Source organism: Mesitornis unicolor, unplaced genomic scaffold (genome assembly GCF_000695765.1).
Source record: "Mesitornis unicolor isolate BGI_N332 unplaced genomic scaffold, ASM69576v1 scaffold5504, whole genome shotgun sequence".
In the NCBI taxonomy this organism is placed as follows: Eukaryota; Metazoa; Chordata; class Aves; order Mesitornithiformes; family Mesitornithidae; genus Mesitornis; species Mesitornis unicolor.
In genome coordinates, this window is record NW_010177942.1 from 54,223 (window position 1) to 75,080 (window position 20,858).

General features: G+C 38.1%; 1 protein-coding gene across 1 annotated transcript in view; it reads right to left on the reverse strand.

Annotated features, from left to right (window-relative positions):
* The window catches only part of IMPG1 (interphotoreceptor matrix proteoglycan 1), a gene marked incomplete at its 5' end in the record, with an annotated part of 43,672 nt that overhangs the window by 19,746 nt on the left and 3,068 nt on the right, over positions 1-20,858 (reverse strand). Inside the window, 10 exons of the mRNA XM_010182283.1 lie at positions 4,276-4,798; positions 5,287-5,363; positions 6,812-7,065; positions 8,810-8,830; positions 10,554-10,612; positions 12,785-12,931; positions 14,599-14,690; positions 15,745-15,812; positions 18,451-18,479; positions 18,694-18,860. Of these exons, the coding sequence (XP_010180585.1) occupies positions 4,276-4,798; positions 5,287-5,363; positions 6,812-7,065; positions 8,810-8,830; positions 10,554-10,612; positions 12,785-12,931; positions 14,599-14,690; positions 15,745-15,812; positions 18,451-18,479; positions 18,694-18,860 (1,437 nt within the window). The remainder of the gene's footprint in view (positions 1-4,275; positions 4,799-5,286; positions 5,364-6,811; positions 7,066-8,809; positions 8,831-10,553; positions 10,613-12,784; positions 12,932-14,598; positions 14,691-15,744; positions 15,813-18,450; positions 18,480-18,693; positions 18,861-20,858) is intronic.

The window sequence follows — 20,858 nt, forward strand, 5'->3', positions numbered from 1 at the left end:
AAGTGATGGGGTTTTCTTTTCCATGACAGTGCTGGTTATGCCAAATAGAAAACTATGCTAAGCACAGATGGTGCTAAGGTAGCTGAGGATGAAGCAGAGGCAGAAAGAATCCCCAAACATCCAGAAAACTGAGTTTTTCTAGAGATTGCTTAGCAGTAGTAGTAGAGTGAGGAGTGCACAGCTGAATTAACTGTTAGGCAGGAGGAAGATATCAAAAAGGACCACTCACAATAAGGCTGTGCAAACGCGAGGGAAATTATGGACATTAATGATGTGATACACAGAGATGTGACCACCATCTACTTCTCATCAGTGTTCTTTTCATACAGAAAATACTCTGTGTTACACCCTGCAGAGTCTTCTCTTAGAGTCTTTCTTGAGAGCTTGAGGATGGTCCACGGTGGTGAGACTGAGATGTAGTAGAACAGAATAGCTGAAGTATTTTACTGCTACCTTCATTTTGTCCTATGCTTCTGGAATAACTTCTCCAGAATTATTGCTTCCTCCATGATGGTCTGGATTTTGGGATTACCATTTACCTGGATTGTGTAATTTGTTAGTAGCTACAATTAATACAAATACAAATGGAAATGGTTACAGTTTTGGAAGTAAAAGTATATCATTATTGTTGTTACAGACTTCATGAACTTTTTAATCTGTTTATACATTTGGTTGCATTTATTTAACTGCTGAAATTATCTTGGTTTTTGAAATAGCAATCCATCTAACACATTAGACAAGTGGCTTCCTGTCTGAATGGTCATACTGCTTTAGACAGATAGAGTCACAGGAAGACTGCAAAGAGAGGGAGAAGAAATTTAACCATATAGAAGAGGTATTGATGCATTACCTCCAAAGGGGGGAAAACATATAGTGTGTGGCTTAGAAGGACACCTCTGGTTAGTTCGACTCCTTGTCTCTCACCTGTGTTTTCACTCTCCTTTCCCTAGATCTTGTATGCAGAACTTTGTGTGTATTTGTGTGTGCGAGGCTGAGCCTGATTACCTTACTGGGAGCTGTAAAATAATTTTTTTAATTGCTTTGCTCACTGACCTTATGTGGGCACAATTAAAGTTGTTGGTGTAGGTTGTAGACATTCGGTGTTTGGGAATCTGTAGTAATGTTCATCCTGCAGTTACACACGTGATAATCAATGCAATAAAGTCCATCTGTGAAATATCTAGCTGATAAGTCCACCAAAACCAATCTCAAACTACATTATTTCTGCTAGTCAGCTCTTCCTTTTGTGGTAAAGAAGAGTGAATTCAAAGTTCTGAACACGTGATGAAGAAAATTTTCTCCATCTTCTGGACTGCAGGGTGGGGAAACGGCTGGAAATTAATGTAGTAGAATTGCAGGCAATTTTTTAAACTCTAACCCCTTTATCCAACCTTACACAGCATCAAGTAATTCCTGCCATTTCATACCAGCAACAGTTTAAAGTTTTGTTGCTTGTTTGTTTGTTTATTTAAGTTACTAAGAAACTATGAAATGGAACCAGGCACAAAGTGTGAAAAATTATGTACCAGCTAGTGAGGAATTCTGCTTACCACATTAAAATTAATATCACCGACACTGCTGACTTTAATAAAACATGTCATAAATGTTGTTAAGCACTGACTTTCCAGATCAAATTCTATCAGTTCCTATGAAACATGCAGCATCTAGGGAAATAAAAGAACACCGGGAATGCTGTGCAGAAGAATTCTAGAATGGAAAAAGCTATAAAAAGAGAAAAAGTTTTAAAGAGTATACACTATTTACTCTTTTAAGAACTCAGTAAACAGATTTTCAACATCTGTCTCCTGTTAAGCGTGCAGTCTGTTTTGTGTATGGTAAGATTTTAAGCAAATATAATATCTACAGCTTTGTGTCATTGCTAACATGGCATCCCTTCTTTTTAGGCAGAGAACTAGCAGGAGAATTTTTCTCCTTCTACTCAGTTGCAGAGATGACGATGGAATTCTTATATTCTACTGTTTGTTTTAGACATAACTCATGTTCAACAAGGAGCAACAAGATAGTGGGCCTTATTTTGAAGAAGTGTTTTTTTACAGCTATTTTTTACAGCAAAACAGATAAGTGGTTTTATGTGGGTTTTATGACACCAAAACCCTAACCCAATGAGTGAATAGAATGAAAAATGCATGGGACTTTTTTTTCCTTCTGCAAATGTAACACTTTTCCACAGTTATAATGAATGTTATTTAGAGGTATACTGCACTGTTATTTGGAGGAATGCTGTGTTCTCAACAGCAGCACTACAAGACTTCTCAGCATGCATTTGAAAATAGTTGTGTTTAACACTTTTCTTCATGAACTTTATTTTCAGGAACACTTCATAATTGATTCTTATAAGAAGTGATATTCTAATCTTTAAGTCACTCTGCTAATCATGAAGTATTTGCCTTTCTCTCACTTCAGAACTCTGTGTGCAAAGGCAAGACTACAGAACAAGAAGTTCCTATTCAGCACATAAAATACCAAGTGCAACAACATGACCATAGAATATCCTATGCTCTTCCCTGTCTGGAGCTGATTAGTGTATGATCCCAAGTGGCAGCTTTTACATTTTCTGTTCTTTAAAATACTGAGAGAACAGTACCATAGACTCTGCAAGGAGGGAGCTGGCAAAACAGGGGGAGAGTAGAGACTCCTATGTGAGCAGGGGACTCCCCTGGACCAGGGAGCAAACTTAAAAGCTTTGACAATGTTATTCTTGAGGATCCAAAGTACTGAGTGTGGCTGTGCAAGCTAATGTGGGAATTTTGCTCCTGATTTTGTTTTTTTGTTTGTTGTTCTTTGCAGATTTTTAAATATTGCTTAGAGAGTGCATGGAGACTTCAGGGAATCCTGCTGTTTCCTATGAGGTTCTTCTCTGCCCTCTGCTTTTCTGTTGAGAGGGTCAGCCAAAAATCTGAGACAAAAGCACATCTGAATATTCACCAAAGAATTAATTCCTCTTACGTGTTTGAAGTGACCTCTTGCATCTGACACAGCTAGCACAGGCTTCTTAGAAATGTAAGTAAAATTAAAGAGCACTGAGCTAACGCTGAGTTGGTGAGGATTGGGGCAGACAAAATCTGGGACGGATGTGTACTGAGCTAACGCTGAGTTGGTGAGGCCAGGTCAGGGAGAAGGATTGGGGCAGACAAAATCTGGGACGGATGGAGGGTAACTGTGCTCTCGCTGCTTTGCCAGTGGAGGCTGCTGCCCACCACAACCTATTTACTCCAACACCACATTTTGCCACAGTGCCCGGCATGGCTTTCCAAGCCCATGATGGCGGGGATGGAGACAGAAACCTTACTGACATTTTGCTGTTCCGGGAGAAAGTCTAATTTGCCTGTGCCCTAAAGATAACCCTGCTATCTTTGTCTGAGCTTTATTCATCTCCAGAGTCAACACTTTTCTGATTACTGTGGGAAATATATATCATGTATTTTTCATTTTAAAGGCTAAATTATACAGACCTCTCTCCGCCCAGATATACGTATGTATACACTTTTTTGATTTGTTATGTGTCTTTCCTCATCTATCTGGGTGCCTCTAAAAAACTACGGTTTTTTACTGTATGGATAAAACTGAACAAACAAATAAAACCTGGAAATTAAAAAAAGGTTTTCACATTCATCAGACCTATAGATAGGCAAACTTTTCTGATCCATGGTCCTCTTTGCTTGGAATAAATTATTTTTTGATGGTCTTGCTGCTATCACCCAGATGTGTCTAATATCTGGGTGCCTCTAAAAAACAGTACTGTATGGATAAAACTGAACAAACAATTAAAACCTGGAAATTAAAAATAGGTTTTCACATTCATCAGACCTGTAGATATGTAAACTTTTCTGATCCATGGTCTTCTTTGCTTGGAATAAATTATTTTTTAATGGTCTTGCTGCTATCACCCAGATGTGTCTAGAACACAAAGTCATTTACCTTCCATGTTTTAAATACCAGATTTTTTTACATTAGCCTAGGCTTTAATTATTTTTTTCTCTGACCTGTCTTTTTGCTCTGCCTTTTTAAATTTTTACCATAATACACTGTAGAAAGCATGTCATATCCTTGTTGGTTTTTTTTTTGCTTTGACAACCTTAAAGTCAGGTACATTAGGATTTTCCTGAAGCGGGAAAAATTTTTTCACCTTCTCACATCCAGAAAAAATTCTGTCACAGCTGAAAGGAATGGTTACTATACTTATACGTGACTGTGTGTGTAATAACTACTGGATCTCTCCTACCCTCTGCTATGGAAAAATCTCTTGTGTCTTACCTTGCTCAAACGGACTGTCTTGGTCAGCTTCCTTGAAAGGTGGTTCTGTTGTATCAGTCAGTTCTTCCTTCTCCTCAGCTTCAGTATCCTCATCTCCGGCTTGCAGAAGATCAGGTGAGGCAAAGCTGCCTATGGTATAAGCTGCCTGCGTGGTAGCCTGCTCCATTGGAGGCTCATAGCCATCGGTGACCAACTCATTGCTAGCAGAATCGTCTGCTGAAGGAGGCAAATAGGAACCCTCTGGTTTTGGAGGGCTGCTAGTGCTACCCAGAGCACTGAAAGGCACTGTGAAACTTTGGAGGTCGGTAGTGGTAACTTCTGTGTAAGGAGGAGATTTGTCCTGAAATGGTGTTCTGGAGGGTTTGGTAGGGAACGCAGGTTCAGATGTCACAAAATTATTAAAGTCTTCAAGATCACTGATGTCTCCACTTAGCACAGGGATCTCAGTTGTAAATTCATTGAACAAGATGTCTCCTGTTTGGTCCACTGGCGCTGGGCTGGGGTAACCTAGTGGGAGTTCCTCCTAAAAAGGTTTTTTAAGAGAAACTTTCATTAATGCGTTTAACTTTCATTAATGCATTTAACTTTCATGGCCGCAGGAGCCTGTAAACTGCTAATTCAGCACAAAATCACAGGATATATAATATATTTGGCATGTGCATGTGATCCTGATCACATTGCCTATAATTTTAAAATTGGTCCAAGAAAGATGACTTTCACTATCTCTGTCAGCTGTTTTCCTTCTGTCATTGAGATGTGCTACTGAACTAGTAAGACATTGTTTACTTTGTAATTAAAACTGGATGTGATAATCAAGCAGTAATAGTCACCTGTAAACACTTTAAACAGTAACTCTTGCAGCATAACACCACAACATTCATCCTTACAGCATTTATTAAAGGTAGATATGGATTTTAGAGTAAGAGTCTGTATATTTATGTACATCTTAACACTACTTATTTTCATTTCTCATGGAGAAATAAATAAATATGAAAACGAGTATGAACTTACCAAATCAGGGCCTGCCAGAGGAATAGTGACCATGCCCTGGATATCATTATCAAAATCACTAGGTGGTATAATAGTTTCTGAAAAACAAACAAAAAAATAGAGAGAGAGAGCACAATATTTCAGCAGTGGCACACTGAAAACTCATCAAAACACTTCAATTAGGTAAAAAAATATTAAAACTATTCTACATCGAAAAATTACTTTTAAAATGCTATGTTAAGAAAGAGGCATAAATTTCCATTTAAACTGACTATTATGAGGAAACCAGGAATTTTATATGCAGTATTCTTTGTATTCTTTATTTAGTATAAATGGGATAGGTCTGCAGAGAGCTGAACCATGGATGAATGCTTAAAATCAGCTGAATTAGGAACCACTCAGCTAAATCCGCATGGGCTATGATGAGTCATTATATTGTGCTGTTCATTTGGCCTAAATTCTCTTCAGTTTTACCCAGAGTCCACAGCACTGCTGCTTTCAGAGTTTTGGCTTTAGTGCCCAGCTGCTCCCTGAATACCCTCAGAGAAGCTTTTTAAACATATTTGCATACAAACTGTTTTTATAAAACTGGCTATAAAAAACAACTAGTGGGGAAAAGTTGATTAAAATAGTTATTAGTACAATGTTCTATATAAATGATTTTTTTTCCCTGGAACTTTTAATCTACATTAAAAGGAGAGATTTAATTCTTACAGAAATTATTAGTTCATCTAAATAATTTTTTGGGAAAAAAGAAATGCTGTTGTTGTAAACGAAACACTAAAATTTGGTGTGTGTTTTAAAACTGTTTGGTAAATATACATGTGAAAAAATATTTTAAAACATTTTCTCCATTTTTAACCCACCTCCCCAAAACGAGGGCTTTGAAATAAATAACTGATGGACTACAAGGGGTTATTTATTGGCTGGATTAATGAACAGGATGCAGACCTTCAACCTTCTGCTGGGGTCTTCACACCCAGCTTGTCATCTGCACTCCCTCTGTGCTCCAGAAAGCAAAATGCACCTTTGCAGTGCAATTCACATAATCAATTTTAGCTCGAGATCAAGTGTTCTTAAAGTTATCTGTCTCTCTGACTTCACTGGGAGGTTAGGTGGCTTGCTCACAATCTAGATTTAGCTTTCAGAAAGCTAAATTGATGTTAGAGGGAGCCTTCATTTTTTGTCTTACTGAAGAAAGAAGACTGTCCATACTGGGAAATGAAAATGATATAGTGAATAGTCACAGTCTTTCTTTTTTTATTTTTTTTTCCTCCTCTTATTTTCTTAGTGTGCAAAATATCCAGTTTTTCTAAACAAAAACCTATGAAATAGATCTTCCAATGTGATTGGAAGTTAAGCTGTATAATTACAAAGGCCTATTTTGCTAAAAAATTTAACTTGGATCTGTGCGTCCTTTGGATGCTATGCGACACTTGGGAGAATGGGATACATCAAATGAAAGCCATCTGTGAGAGAAGAAAAGGAGACCTTACTGAAATTGCATCAGTTTGAAAGGTCAAGGTTCACACTTGTGTCTACTGACCATCAGTAAACTGGAGTGTTCCCAGGTCCATTGGCAGGGACTGGTCTTCGTGGAGCGCAATGGCAACCAGTTGCTGAAGGTCTGTCATGGTGAGTCTGGTTGCTGAAATCTCTCCCTCATCCTTTGGAGAAAGTGGGATCTTTTCATTTTCAACCTTGTTAGATCCAATAGTTGAGATGTCATCTGGTGTGCCTTTGATTTCTGAGCCGTCTCTTTCAAAGTTTACCACGTATCGTGCTATAGTGCTGCTTGATCTGCAAAGAGATGATGCAAAAATGCCCAGTGCAGTAAAAATCAGTCACTGGCTGAGGACTGACTTTACAAACAAAAAAAAATTTATGCAGCCATAACATACCACCTTCTGTAAAAACAATGCAGATATACTTCCTTCTAAAGAGACTGTCATCTTCAAATTACTTTTGCTATACCTAAATGTTTTTTTCTTCTATCCATACTTTTTAATAAAAATTCCAATATTGAAGAAAATTATAAAAATGCTCAAACATAATCCATTTCAATGTGACTACTCAAAGACCCTTAGGACTGGTAATATAGTTTGAAGTCATTGATTATTGGTTCAAACTGTCATAAATGCATGCTGAGGTAACTAGAAGCCACAACCACCTATTCATTATACAGGAATTTATGAAAAGGGATTAGACAGATCATAAAACTACAAATAAGCAAAGATTCTATCACGTCTGGGGCATTTAATAATTTTTGTAGAACAACAAGAAAGTTAACTAATGTGTCAAGCAAATAATAACTTTTGTTAACTTAAAGTCATCTTTTCCAAATCCAAATGAATGTGTATAGCTTCTCCCTAGATTTACTTTAACAGACATCTAAAATTTTCACAACTGTTAATACATCACTTTTCATAAATGCTAAATTCACCTAATTAAAATGGAAAATAATGAGTACGTTGTAATACATTATGTTGCCTTTTCTAATATCAAATAACTGTAGAGAGAGGACCTGGGGGTGTTGGTGGCCAGCAGATGACCATGAGCCAATAATGTGCCCTTGTGGCCAAGAAGGCCAATGGCATCCTGGGGTGTACCAGAAGGGGTGTGGTTAGTAGGTTGAGAGAGGTTCTCCTTCCCCTCTACTCTGCCCTGGTGAGACCACATCTGCAATATTGTGTTCAGTTCTGGGCCCCTCAGTTCAGGAAGGACAGGAACTGCTTGAAAGAGTCCAGTGCAGAGTCACAGAGATGATGGAGGGAGTGGAGCATCTCCCTTATGAGGAGCGGCTGAGGGAGCTGGGTCACTTTAGCTTGGAGCAGAGGAGACTGAGGGGTGCCCTCATTCATGGGGATCAATTTGGAAAGGGCGAGTGTCAGGAGGAAGGAGCCAGGCTCTGCTCTGTGATGTCCAATGCCAGGACAAGGGGCAATGGGAACAAGCTGGAGCATAGGAGGTTCAACCTGAACATGAGAAAAAACTTCTTTTCTGTGAGGGTACCAGAGCCCTGACCAGGCTGCCCAGAGAGGTTGTGGAGTCTCCTTCTGTGGAGACATTCAAAACCCGCCTGGACGCATTCCTGTGCCACCTAGTCTAGGTGATTCTGCTCTGGTAGGGGGGTTGGACTGGATGAGCTTTCAAGATCCCTTTCAACTCCTAATATTCTGTGATTCTGTGATTCTGTGAGAGGAATTTCACTTTATCTAGTATGTGCTATGGAAAGCATTGGATAAGTCTTCCTTTTAAACTATGAGTAAAAGAGAAAATATGAGAACTGATAGACAAATTATTCCCCAGCAGCACTTTTAAACAATTTTCTTTCCTTTAGAGAGATCCCAACAAAATCTGATTACATGAACCTTTCAGATTAAGGTAAAAGCTGTCCCTGTTGCTTTATATCACAGATTTTGTACTTAGGCAGAAAACAAATCATTTCACTTTGTTGCATCAAGATAAAGAACATCTACTGATATATCTGCATCTAATAGTCTATAAAATAATTACTCTTAATTATGAATTACAGACAAATTACCCATCTTTCTCCTTCTTTTGTCTTCATTTCATCACAGAAGAAAGGGCATGATAAAGGTTTGCGAAAGAAAGAAAAACAAAGTTTCATGTATATCGGTAAATCAATCAGTTGTACATCAAAGACATCTTTTGACAATTTATCTTATCTTCTATGTGTCCTTTATAATTTTTAATGCTGTGTGAAAATGTCAGCCTACTCTCTATCATTTCCCTTTTTCTCTTCCAAACAATGGGAATCTCCATGTTTTGAGTGGGGAAACAGAAATTTTACTTTACCTTGATAGTTTGAAATATTTGCTTTCCTATTTCCCACTACAAATAGTACAATTTGAGCACTGTCATTGCTAATCTACATCTTTATGGTAGTAATAAATATGACTGACAGTAGTAGCAACTATTATTGTTATCACATACGGTGCCTACTCACATACTAGTCACAGAGGTAACTTGACCTATTAGTTACCCCTGGAAGACGTGCCTATGTTGACCTTCTGTAATATAATGCCCTGTTATTTTCCCTGATTAATCCTCTGGCATATGTCTAATGCGGCCTAGCAATATGGCTAAGGGAGAACAGACAGCAACATTTATCTTCGCTGATGTGTAACTCCTAGTGGCTGTTACTAGATGATGGGAAGCAATCCTGGTCTTCCACATTGATAAATGTACTTTCGTATCAGCTCCTAACAGAACTGGATCCCAGATCTCCTGGAGTCTTAGCTGAAATAGGTTAGTGCAAGTTGTAACTGTGAGATCCTACTGCAGATTTTCTCTGCTTGTTCTGTTTGTTTTACATTCATTAAAAAAATGTAAGCAACTAATTTTTACTCTATTTTGCTCTTCTCTCTCCTTTTCCTCAACAATTTTGCAGAAAGAAAAGCTAGGAAGAATTTTACTCTTGTCTAAAATTGCACTGCAATATGAATGTTCTTCAACATGTATTAGATATTATTAGAAGGACAGAATGTTCCTGATGCTGTGCCATAAGCCCACATGAATTCATGTCTTCTTTCCTGCTCTTTATTCCCTTTCAATTTTGTGTTGTTCCTTACTATTAATAATTTGTTTTTCCCTTGATTCTTTACATAATCTGCTCTTATCTATAGAAGCATAACAATATCAAATACTCAGCTTTTTATCCACCCTCCCCTGGAGATTTTAGAACTGAAAAACATTACACAGTAGCTCGTATTAGCAGTAAACATAGAAGGAATCTAAACCTAAAAGAAATGGCAAGACAGAACACAAATTTATTAAAAAAATGAAACATTTTTAATTGATTGAAGCACTTGGGAAACACCTACTGGAAAAGTTTTATATCTGTGAATATCTATCCTGCTGCAACCTTCCCTTGCCAAGCACCTTCACTGTGATCTAGGAAGGGCAAAGGATCCACACACACAAAAGTACCCATCTAAACAATCATACTCCTAACTCTCTCTACCTTGTCATTCAAGAAAGTCCTTAATACAACATTGCTAGCAAACAATTTTAAAGGATTTATTGATTGCTTCACCCCTCAGGGAACCAAAGTTACTTCTACTAAGGAATTCAAAATCTCATTGTGTCATTTGGGATGTGTTTGCACTTCTCTCCATATTGTCTCTGTGTTGTTTCCAGAAAACTATTTTCTTTCTACAGGAATCCACACACCACTATTATACAGGTCTCTTTATGTTGGTGGGAAAGAAGGAAGGGGAAAATCCTAGTAGACAATAGAAAACAGAGCTGATTTTCTTACTTACTTAAATCCTAACACGCGGATTTCCTTGAATCCTGGAAGTTTCTCAAATATTTTTTGCATCTATAGAAAAACATAGAGTCATTACTTCAGTGTAAGTTCTACCACTAAAAAACAATCGCAGGTTGACTGCCTAGACAATATTTTTCATATTTTAGGAAGAGCTTTAGGAAAGAGTCTCAACTGCCCTCTTTGTGGTATCATCATTGCTCAACCTAAACACAGTACTTGGTTGGTATATGCTGTCTGTAATACCTGTTAATAGCAAAAAGAAAATTTAAAATACAGCTTTTTTTAGTAAAGTAATTATATAAATCAGTGATAATCTAATTCATAAAAGAGCACGTAAACAACATGAATCAAGTGTTTTTCTCATTTTCAGCAGTTCTAGTTCATGAATAATTTCATGATTCGTTACCTTGACTGTAAATTGTTAATTATTTAGAAATATCAACCAAAAGCAGATTTATTTAGATTGTTTGATAAATCATTTATAAAAGAAACAGTTTTATCTGACTTGTACAAACAGAATAACTTCATCTATTTTTAACTGTGATGTAAACAATTGTACAGTTACACGGTTTTGAATCGAAGAGCCAATATGGAGAATAAACAATGAACAGAAAAGGTGAATTTTGTAAACATTTTTCAGACTTTAGGACAATAAGCATTTTTATCAGCACCTCAAGAATTAACAAGGAGTTGAGATCCAGCAGATTGATCTTCTGGTCTTTTACAATCGTAGTAACATTTAAACAAATAAGTCAAATGAAATATTTTATATTCATCTACTATATTGGAGGAAACAGAATTTTATTTTAAACACACGGTTCCACAGTTTGTTTCTGATTCACTTCCTGGTCATGTTAAATACCAGGAAATACATCATTTAGGCCTTTCTTCTGTGAACAAAGCTTGTGGAACTGAGGGAATTCAGCACTTGAAAAGAAATTAAGCCTTTTGAGGAATCAGGTCCTTCTAATTCATCACATTTTTCATGTGATTTTAAATGCCTGTTGTGATACACGGATGTACTTCTGAACATTTGCACTGTAATGTCAGCTGTAACTCTCCCTTTTCCTATGTCCTGGAATGAATTCAAAGTTGAGCTTGGAACTCCATGGCCCCAGCCTTTGCAAGGGTTTCTTTGGAATTTGTACAGGAGCTCATGTAGCTGGACAAGGCTTTAATTCTGAATCAACCTCCTCACTCTCACCCTTTGAGTGCACTTGTAAAACAACAGTCTTGTATCAAGATTGCACTCTGTCTCCTTCATGACCCGTCTTTGGAGGAAAGCATGTCAGTTGTATTTCATGGTACTGGGCTGCAAATCTTTTTCTATTCAACATTGCATGCCAAGAACAGCCTGGGACTCTTTAAAGTGGACAGATAAAATTTCATGACGATGGAAAATAATTTAACAATCAAGAAACTGCATTTCTCACCCTCTTATTAATGAAATTAATGAAATAACTTCAAAATCTGATTGTTGAATTACATCGCTATATGTGTAGTAAATGAAGTCTGCGGGCAGTTCTGTTTGAGGATAATACTGAAAATCTCCAGAGAAGCTGCTTTTTATCAGCTCTGTCAACATTTCTTTCACCATTTTTCTATACATATCTGAAACTGAACCAGGACAGTGAAATAGCTTGCACTAAGGAGTGCTTGAGAAACTGATGAGAAATTATAGTTAATTTTACCACAAAAACCTTATGGGAACCTCTGCTATCTATTGAACTGATAGCTGAACATTCAGTTAATATTATTAATTATATGAAAATGCCATAGACATTCCATTTCTTGCAGAAACTGCGGTAATGCACAACAAAATGACAAGAAGTCCTTTGAAGAATAATTCAGACAACAGTAGCTGATTACTTTTAACATTTATATTATATTTCTCATTAGGTCTATTGTAAAATTAACTTATGGCAAAGTAATGTCTATGAATTCCTGATTAAGCCCAAATGATATTCCTAAAGTTACTCTGTTCATCAGTTATCTGAAGCTCTATTGCTGAAAAAGACATTGGCTAGTTAGATTTGTGGCTGAACAGATGGGGAAAAGCTAACTATACATGGAGGAAAACTGAAGGTCTTGAAGCAACAGGGATTACCTATTTCAAATAAGGGCAGTAGATTGTAATTGTGCTTCATGGTGAAGGCAGATTCATAGTATGAATCTCAGCCAAGACACAAAGCCAACATTTTGGCATTCACCCGGCATTCTTACCTGTAGCTGAAATTTGGCAGCTAGCTGTTGGTACTGTGGGGAGTTGGGATCACTAAGTTCAGCTGTGTACTCCTGATCCGTGAGAGTGACACTGAATTCTACCATTTGCTCCACGGGCAGTTCTGGGACTGTATTTGTTCCCACCTCCTGGAAAAGAATAGGAGAAGAAAGAAAGTGGAGAAATAAAGCGGTGATTTTTTCCCCCCATATTTCAGTATTTAATAAGTAGAAGGATTCCCTTTTAAGCCCCATCCCAAAAGACCTTTCTGAACCATGTCCTATAAAAGGCAAATGTTGTCTTAATACTTCTGCTTTTGCAAACAGGTTTCTATTATAATGACTTGAGAGTTGCCTTCGATATACATACATGAAGGTGATGAAGAGAATCAAGCCATTTCTTGTACAGAGAGTGTTACCAAGTCTTCTTATAGAGAAGTGTATGTTTTGTGTTATATATAAAAATATGGCTCATGAGTCAGAGAAAGAACATTCTGTAATGTTCTGTCATATAACAGAAGATGAAGAAACTTGAACTTTCGATATAGGTGCCTTATGAGTTTTAAGAAGCCGGCCTTTAGGGAGCTGGTCACAAAGGACAGGCCCAAGAAAGAATGAGACGACCTATAACATGGAGGAACTGGTTAATGTCAATGTCCCGATACACCTCAAACTTCTCAAATAAACAATTTGAAAACCACTTTCCACTCATATCCTATCTGCTCTTTTGATCCAACAACTATGATACCAGTAGGTAATACACAGTAGAAAATATTAAGATTATTTTGCTTTCTTAGATCCTGACAATGTAATCATTTCAGACAGCAGAAGTAGCATTTATCTGGGATCACTCCAGTGCAACTCCTGAGCTGGAGCTGAGAAGCCTGAAGAGGCGGGATGGAAAATGGTGGCTGTTTGCCAGGAGTATGATGGGTGAGAGTTTTGCCAGCATTTCTGCCCTCAAATTCTTGGCGGCATTGACGAGACCTTGAGTTCACCCAAGCGAGGAGGAGGTGGCACAAGCCTCTTCCTACAGCCAGTATGCACAAACAACAAAAAAAACCCCCAGAATGGCTTTTTGAGGAGCTAGAAAGGCAAACTTTTTTAGACAGTGAAAAAAAATGTCTAAGTGGAGGGGAAATGCAAGAGGCTACCTTCTGCCTGAGGCTCCTTGGTGGCAGGGCCCACCCAGGGTCCTCAGGCCCTAGTGGGGTCTTGATCTCTCTCCAGAGGGAGGTTCTGCAGGGCCACTTCCCTGTCACCCCATGCCCAGCAGCCAGGACAGGGAAAACAGCAGCTCCTCATCTCACCCCAACCCCATCTCAGACATAACCTGTGGCCCACAGTAGCTGCTGTAAACCTGCAGCGAATGGGGCAGCGCCCAGCGCCATGCTGCATGGAGACATCAGCAGAGAATACTCGTTTGCCAGTCTGGCAGGAAAAAGGCAAGAAGCTCCAGTCCTATCCCCTGTGTTATGGAAAGCTCAGAATGTGTGCGTTTTTATATTATTTCATGAAGAGCAAGGTTGCAAACATGATGCAAAATAGGCAAAAGACCCCTCATTAAAAGAATAACAACTGCCTAGAAGCTGGTTGCTGTATTTTTATACATTCTACCACATATGCAAGAAACATCACACACTATTCCAGTAGAGAACAGATGCTGATAAACCCCTTCAGTCCTACTAGCAGTAACAGAGAGGAGCACTTGTGGTTTATAAGCCTTATGTGTTTATAAGGCTTTTCCCTCTTTTCTGCTAGCTGAGCTCAAAAAGAAGTGAATGAAGAAGTAGGATAGGAGAATAGGCTGCTCTCACCTTCACAGGAGTCCTTGTGTCGTTAACAATTTCGTTGAGCAGCGTGCCATTAGGTAGTGGTGCATATGGAGAGAGGGATGTGCCAGGGGAGCCTGGAGAGGATTTAAAGTATAATCATAAAAGAACAGGTTTGGACATACATAAAAAAAATCTTCCCCTTTCTGTGTTGGTCAGGTATCAGCTCACTTAAGCTTTCCTTATGGAGGGTGTGTTTGAGCACAAGCCTGTGCCAGTGAAAGGTGGTCATAACTTATGCCATGGGTAAAGCTGCTATTTTTTATGCAGTAGTCGACCTTTCTTTCCAGGTCAAACCATCAGTAGCACTGCATGTGTGTAACTGAAGGCAAAAATAGCATTGACTATGCATCAATGAAATTGTGTGAATTAAATACTAATATTTGATCATTTCCTGTCATACTGCATTATGTATCACCAAATGTCTCAGCTTGATTTTGCCAAGATAGATCTTTGTTTCTATGATTCCCACCTTTCTTTAGGGCTCAGTTTAAAGTAACAAGAGGCTTTGACAGAGTTTTCCAGCTAGAGGCAAAATTTCCATGCTGGAAGTACTTGTAAATAAGTTTTCATCATACTTGGCCCTCATAAAAATATGAGTGCAGGATGTTTCCTCCTTGAACCAAAACGCTCATATTTACAGATTTTTATCACTGCATAAATTTCTAACATTATTTTAAAGAACTGCAGTACACAACAGTAGGTCTCATTGGAATAATCTTCTTAAATTAATATCTTGACATCGCTGTGACTTTCTGGCTAAAACAATTCTTTATTTTCATCCACTTGCTTATTTTGGAAGACAAAATGCAGCAGCTGACACCCTAAATGTTATTTCATAACTGAAGTAAAATCAGCTTTACTCTCTACTCTCCTGAAACCACGAAAATGTATGCATTTAAAGACTGTGAAACAAACCTGGAATGCTACTTCTGAGTAGCAGACACACCGTTAAAGAAATTGAAAAATGCTTTTTATTGATAATTTTGCTAAAGCATTCTCATTGTGCTTCACTGAACTTGTTATGCTTCTACTGCATTCATTAAATTACAGCCTTCTCAGATCTATGAATTCCTACTTTAAGCAATTTTATTTACTGGTCAGACGAACAGCAAGCAGATTTGATTTTACCTGTAGAAATGGAAGGAATGTCTTCCAGCTTTTTGCCACCTGTTTTCTCTGTGGATATTTCATCTTTCCTATCAATCAAATAGAAAGGAGTGATTTAATGGTCAACATGCTGTACTGGCAATGGCAAAGGTTTAAAAAAAAAGTAGAAATGGCCCCTACAATTAAATGTACTTTAAATGAGAGGAGTTATTTCTAATGAAATATTTGATTAGCTGGTCAAACAGGCAATGGGACAGTAGATGATATTTTATGTTCAGCAGTTTATATATTTCCTTTCCTCTCCTTCAATATGGTATTTCCTCTTACAATGAACAAAAATGCTGATTTGAAATATTCCTTCACCAAGGACTACTAATCCTGTCAGGAGTCTGCTCATGAGGTTTCACGACTGATTTTCTCTGAGCAATTAGAGGAATGGGGTCACAAATAATAAATCAGTGCTCATGGTCTGCTTTTTCTCTCTTTGAAGTCTATGAATGGTTAACCACTGACTAAAATGGGAGCAAGGATTTTTGTATGTTACCTAAACCAATTGTTGTCTCCTTTGCTGCGTCTCATCCTGTCAAGATAGTTCAGTGAGGGCTTTAGGCTTCTTCTAATTTTAGACCCAGTGGACTTTGCATAGTTCCACGGGTATTTCATTGTTTGGTGTGAGGAGAGGATGGGTAGACTTATGGTTCAGTTGTCAGCCTGCATTTCAGTATCATGAGGATGCTTCCAGCTAATGATAGTTTCAAATCAGATCCCTGGATCAAGGTTATTATGGATTGTAGCAATGTTTATGCTTGAATCTGGATGTAATATAGATGTGTTAATGCCTACTATGGTCCCCATGGCAGACAGCTGAAAACTCAAGTAAGAATATGGCAGATGTGATGTACAGATTTTCTGCCTTGCATCATAGGATTTGTTTTGGTATTGATGGTAATATTTTCTGTTGTAAGATTTACAGTCATGTGCTGATGAAGAAATTTTTGAACTCAGACTGTTAGCTTGCCTGAAAAGCAGAAGTGATATGTATACCTAAGTACATTTTATAGTAGATGTGTCAAAGATTCCTGCAGTTTAGGCTATAGAATAATTTCTGCTCTAAACCCAATATTTTATTAATTTGGTTATTAAGCTTTTGAAAGCTTTTAGAATCTTAGATAAGAATTTTCTAAGTGACATTTTCAGAGTTTTGTTTCATGAAATTGGGGGGTGAAGAATTTCAGTTATTTTGGGTTCTAATTAGAGTGTGGAAAAAAGCACAGCATAAAATAAGAGCCCAGTCATGGAAATAAATGAAGACAGAATTCCTCAAATTTTCTATAGAAAGATAGAAATAGCTATTATTACGGCAGTGCACACAGGTGGAGTATTTGTGGTAGCTGATATGACTGAAAGAACCAAGGACACTGCCAATGTGTAGTGTGGTGTTAACTAGACATGAGGCTTGTTGCATAGACAGAAAAGATGGCTGGGCTGCATTTCTATACAGGATCAACCTAGATGCTTGATAACATAAATAAAGAATATGAACAACTTCTTATTTACCACATCCTTTGGATATCTTGTGTGAGCTAAAGTATTATCTCTAATCTTTCCACAATGTTAAATAATTATGTGTTTTGTTTTTAACTGGGGACTGATGCCTTTACATGGCATCTACAGAAGATACAAAACATTTCCCAAACCACACAGTAGTAAAGATGAAGTTCAACAATGCAAATCATAGCTGCCTGTATTTCCTCCTAAAATATGAGTTATTTAATAGAATTTACTTCACCTTCTGAATTGTGTCTAGGGAAAACTGTACTGTCCACAAAGAGATCTCTCAACTCTGAGATCAGTCAGTTCACTTATTGCCTTGCTTCTGCTCTTTGCCTTAGACTGAGTAAAAAGACCTCCCTTTGGACATCCAAGAGAGTTTAATTAGACCTTACATTATTGAAAATACACTTCTGAGAAAGAAGAACACTCAAAGCTCCCATGTCATCATGAATAAAGATACCTAAGACCTCTGTGATCATGAGATAGTATAACTTACAAATGGAAAAGATTATTTGTTACACCTGAAAAATCTAAGAATATTTGAAGATAAAATAATACAGAGAAACTGTGGACTATGATTTGTCTGGCTATACTAAAGTATTTATATGCAGAGAGGCAGAGTTTAGTGCTGTAACTTTAATCCTGCCAATCTCAGACTCCTGAGCATTGCCAGGAGCATACATTTTTCAAAGAGTTTATGGAATAAAGCATCACATTAGTTAACACTATCACTATTCTGTAAAAATACAGGGGAATGCTACAGTGAAGGCACACAGTTTTCATATTAATGCTTAATGTAGCCTCCCAGACAAACTTTTGTTCAGCTTTCTCACTTTCCTTTTGAGAATTGTAGCAGTTGTGAGTAATCTTTTGTCACACTCCCAATCACCCCTAATCTAACACAGAGCCATGGCTCTGCCAGGGTTTCATGTTCACATCAGTCTCAGATGACATTTTGTGGTGTCTCAACTCAGACATTTGGCCACCAAATAATTAATTTGTGATTCAATAGCCATGTATTATGATACAGATAGTACACACACCTCCCACAGCACACACCAAATACACCACAGCACTATCTGTGTATCTGTTCACATCCACGCACATCTACACGTCTTTTTCGAAAATTAAGGCAGTAACATCAAGTGGCAAGGTTCTACTTGTGCTACTTACCTTTCCTGGAAGGTTCTATGTTTTACTCGCTGCGAAAAGATTAAGAAAAACAGCATTTTACTAGTGGGTGTATCCAACCATTGAACAGAAGCCTGTTAGCTCTTTCGTTTACTGTACTTTTATGTTTTCCTGCTAACACATGCCCCCTCCTCTTCCTGAGCAATGCTTTGCCCTTATTTAAGCAGATAGAGAGGCACTTAGAAGTCTCCCCCCGGTTTCTAAACAAATGACAATAATCCTTACCCGTTGGATTATTTCCAGGTGCTCCTGGGAATTGCTGAAGTTTTTGCCAATGTCAAATATGCAGAAGGTTTCCCTCTGGCAGGCAGTAACCCAGTTCTGATATTCAGAAGTATCAGGAATCCGATCCAAAAAAATACGAAAGGCTTCCCACACAGCTTCCTGGCAGACTGAGTAAGAAGAAAGGGGCTGGGGATGGATGCTTCATACCAAAAAGTAAACTTGAAAGCCTTTTTAAAGAGATTTGGGATTTACACATTTTAGTGTACTTAGTAAACAAATCTAGCTTCTAGGTATTTTTAGATATTTAGATCTTTTAGGTGGTTTTGAGTTGACAGTCATTTGCCTTTATGCAGAAGGATTAACCGAGTTAAGGATTGCTAATTTCCCTCATTCTAAAGAGAGGTTAATTTGCCCTGACATCATTATCATCACGAATATGGAGCAAACACAAAGTACACTTCCTTCGTCTCAAAGGTACACATGTTCAAGGGTACATATGTACAAAATACATACTGGATGTTCTAGAGAGACAAAACAGGAAGGCAGAGAGAAAAATAATCCAGCAGTCATCATACTTGAATAGTAATAGTTTTAACTGTATACAAAGGTTTCATGCATTGGAACAATCAACTGTCCATAGAACAAGCTAAACATCATTATTTAAGATTTTTATATTCCCCACACATACAACAAAATATTTTAATGGAATATTTTTTTTTAAATGCAGCAGGCTAAAATGATTTTATTGTCTTCCAAATTTTCAATGTAATTAGTCCTTCCAGAATCTTAAGGAAATTCTGCAGCAGGTACCTGCTTTCATGCTTCTTTAAACACCTCTGAAAAATTTGAATGACTTAGTATAGGTAAAATATGATTTCCTTCCTCTCTACACAGCTGTACACAGTCATTTGTTAAATATCTCCTCCCTGTTGAGGCATTTGGAATATTGTGTCCAGTTCTGGGCCCCTGAGTTTGAGAAGGACAGGGAATTGCTTGAAAGAGTCCAGTGCAGAGCCACAAAGATGATGGAGGGAGTGGAGCATCTCCTGATGAGGAGCGGCTGAGGGAGCTGGGTCTCTGTAGCTTGGAGCAGAGGAGACTGAGGGGTGACCTCATCCATGGGGATCAATTTGGAAAGGGCGAGTGTCAGGGGGAAGGAGCCAGGCTTTTCTCAGTGATAGCAAACGACAGGACAAGGGGCAATGGGAGCAAGCTGGAGCATAGGAGGTTCAACCTGAACATGAGAAAAAACTTCTTTACTGTGAGGGTGCCAGAGCCCTGATCAGGCTGCCCAGAGAGGCTGTGGAGTCTCCTTCTCTGGACACATTCAAAACCTGCCTGGACGCGTCCTTGTGCAACCTAGTCTAAGTGATCCTGCTCTGGCAGGGGTTGGACTGGATGAGCTTTCAAGGTCCCTTCCAGCTCCTAATATTCTGTGATTCTGTGAATCACCCAGTTAAATGCCAGGCTACATCAAAGATTAACAGTTACTGTGGCTCCAGAGAGGACAGTAATGTTCTGCATCATTTGGGGAAATGAAAATGAACATCAAGAGGACAAGGCAGTGAGGGAGATTTCAAAAAGCTGGTACTCATGAATGGCTCTAAGGGAACTTCATTTATTGAATGCAAACTGACTTATTTACATGAGATAGTGTAAAACTCGTAATAATGGAGACTAATACCTTTACATATTCTGTTGGCTCACTCCTTATGCAAGAAAGCTGTGAAGTTCAGCTGTAGTATGTTACAAAATATATTAGAATGCATATATGACTTCATGTCCAGTTTTTCGATCTGTTTTCTAGCAGAACTCTGTTTCAGGGAAAACTTGCAAAAGGTAAGTTCCTGCTGCAAAGGCCTTGCTCTCTAGTGCTGTAAGAATCGTGACATGCACGAGTACATGAGGGAGAGGAGAAAGTCAGCAGCAGCTAGGTTATCACACAACTGCTCAGAAAATCTTTATAGGGTTTATCTTCCCTCAATGATTCTGGTAATACAGGTCTTTTATATATATATTTATACAGGCTCTTGAGAGTCACAGACGGCCAGGTGAGGCCACACTTCTGAATGAGCTTTTACCAGCATCTTCTGAAGTCTCCTCTTTTTGCTAAGTTGGAACTATTTCTAATTTTTAAAGATTCTGTTCTGTATGAACTTTCCTGC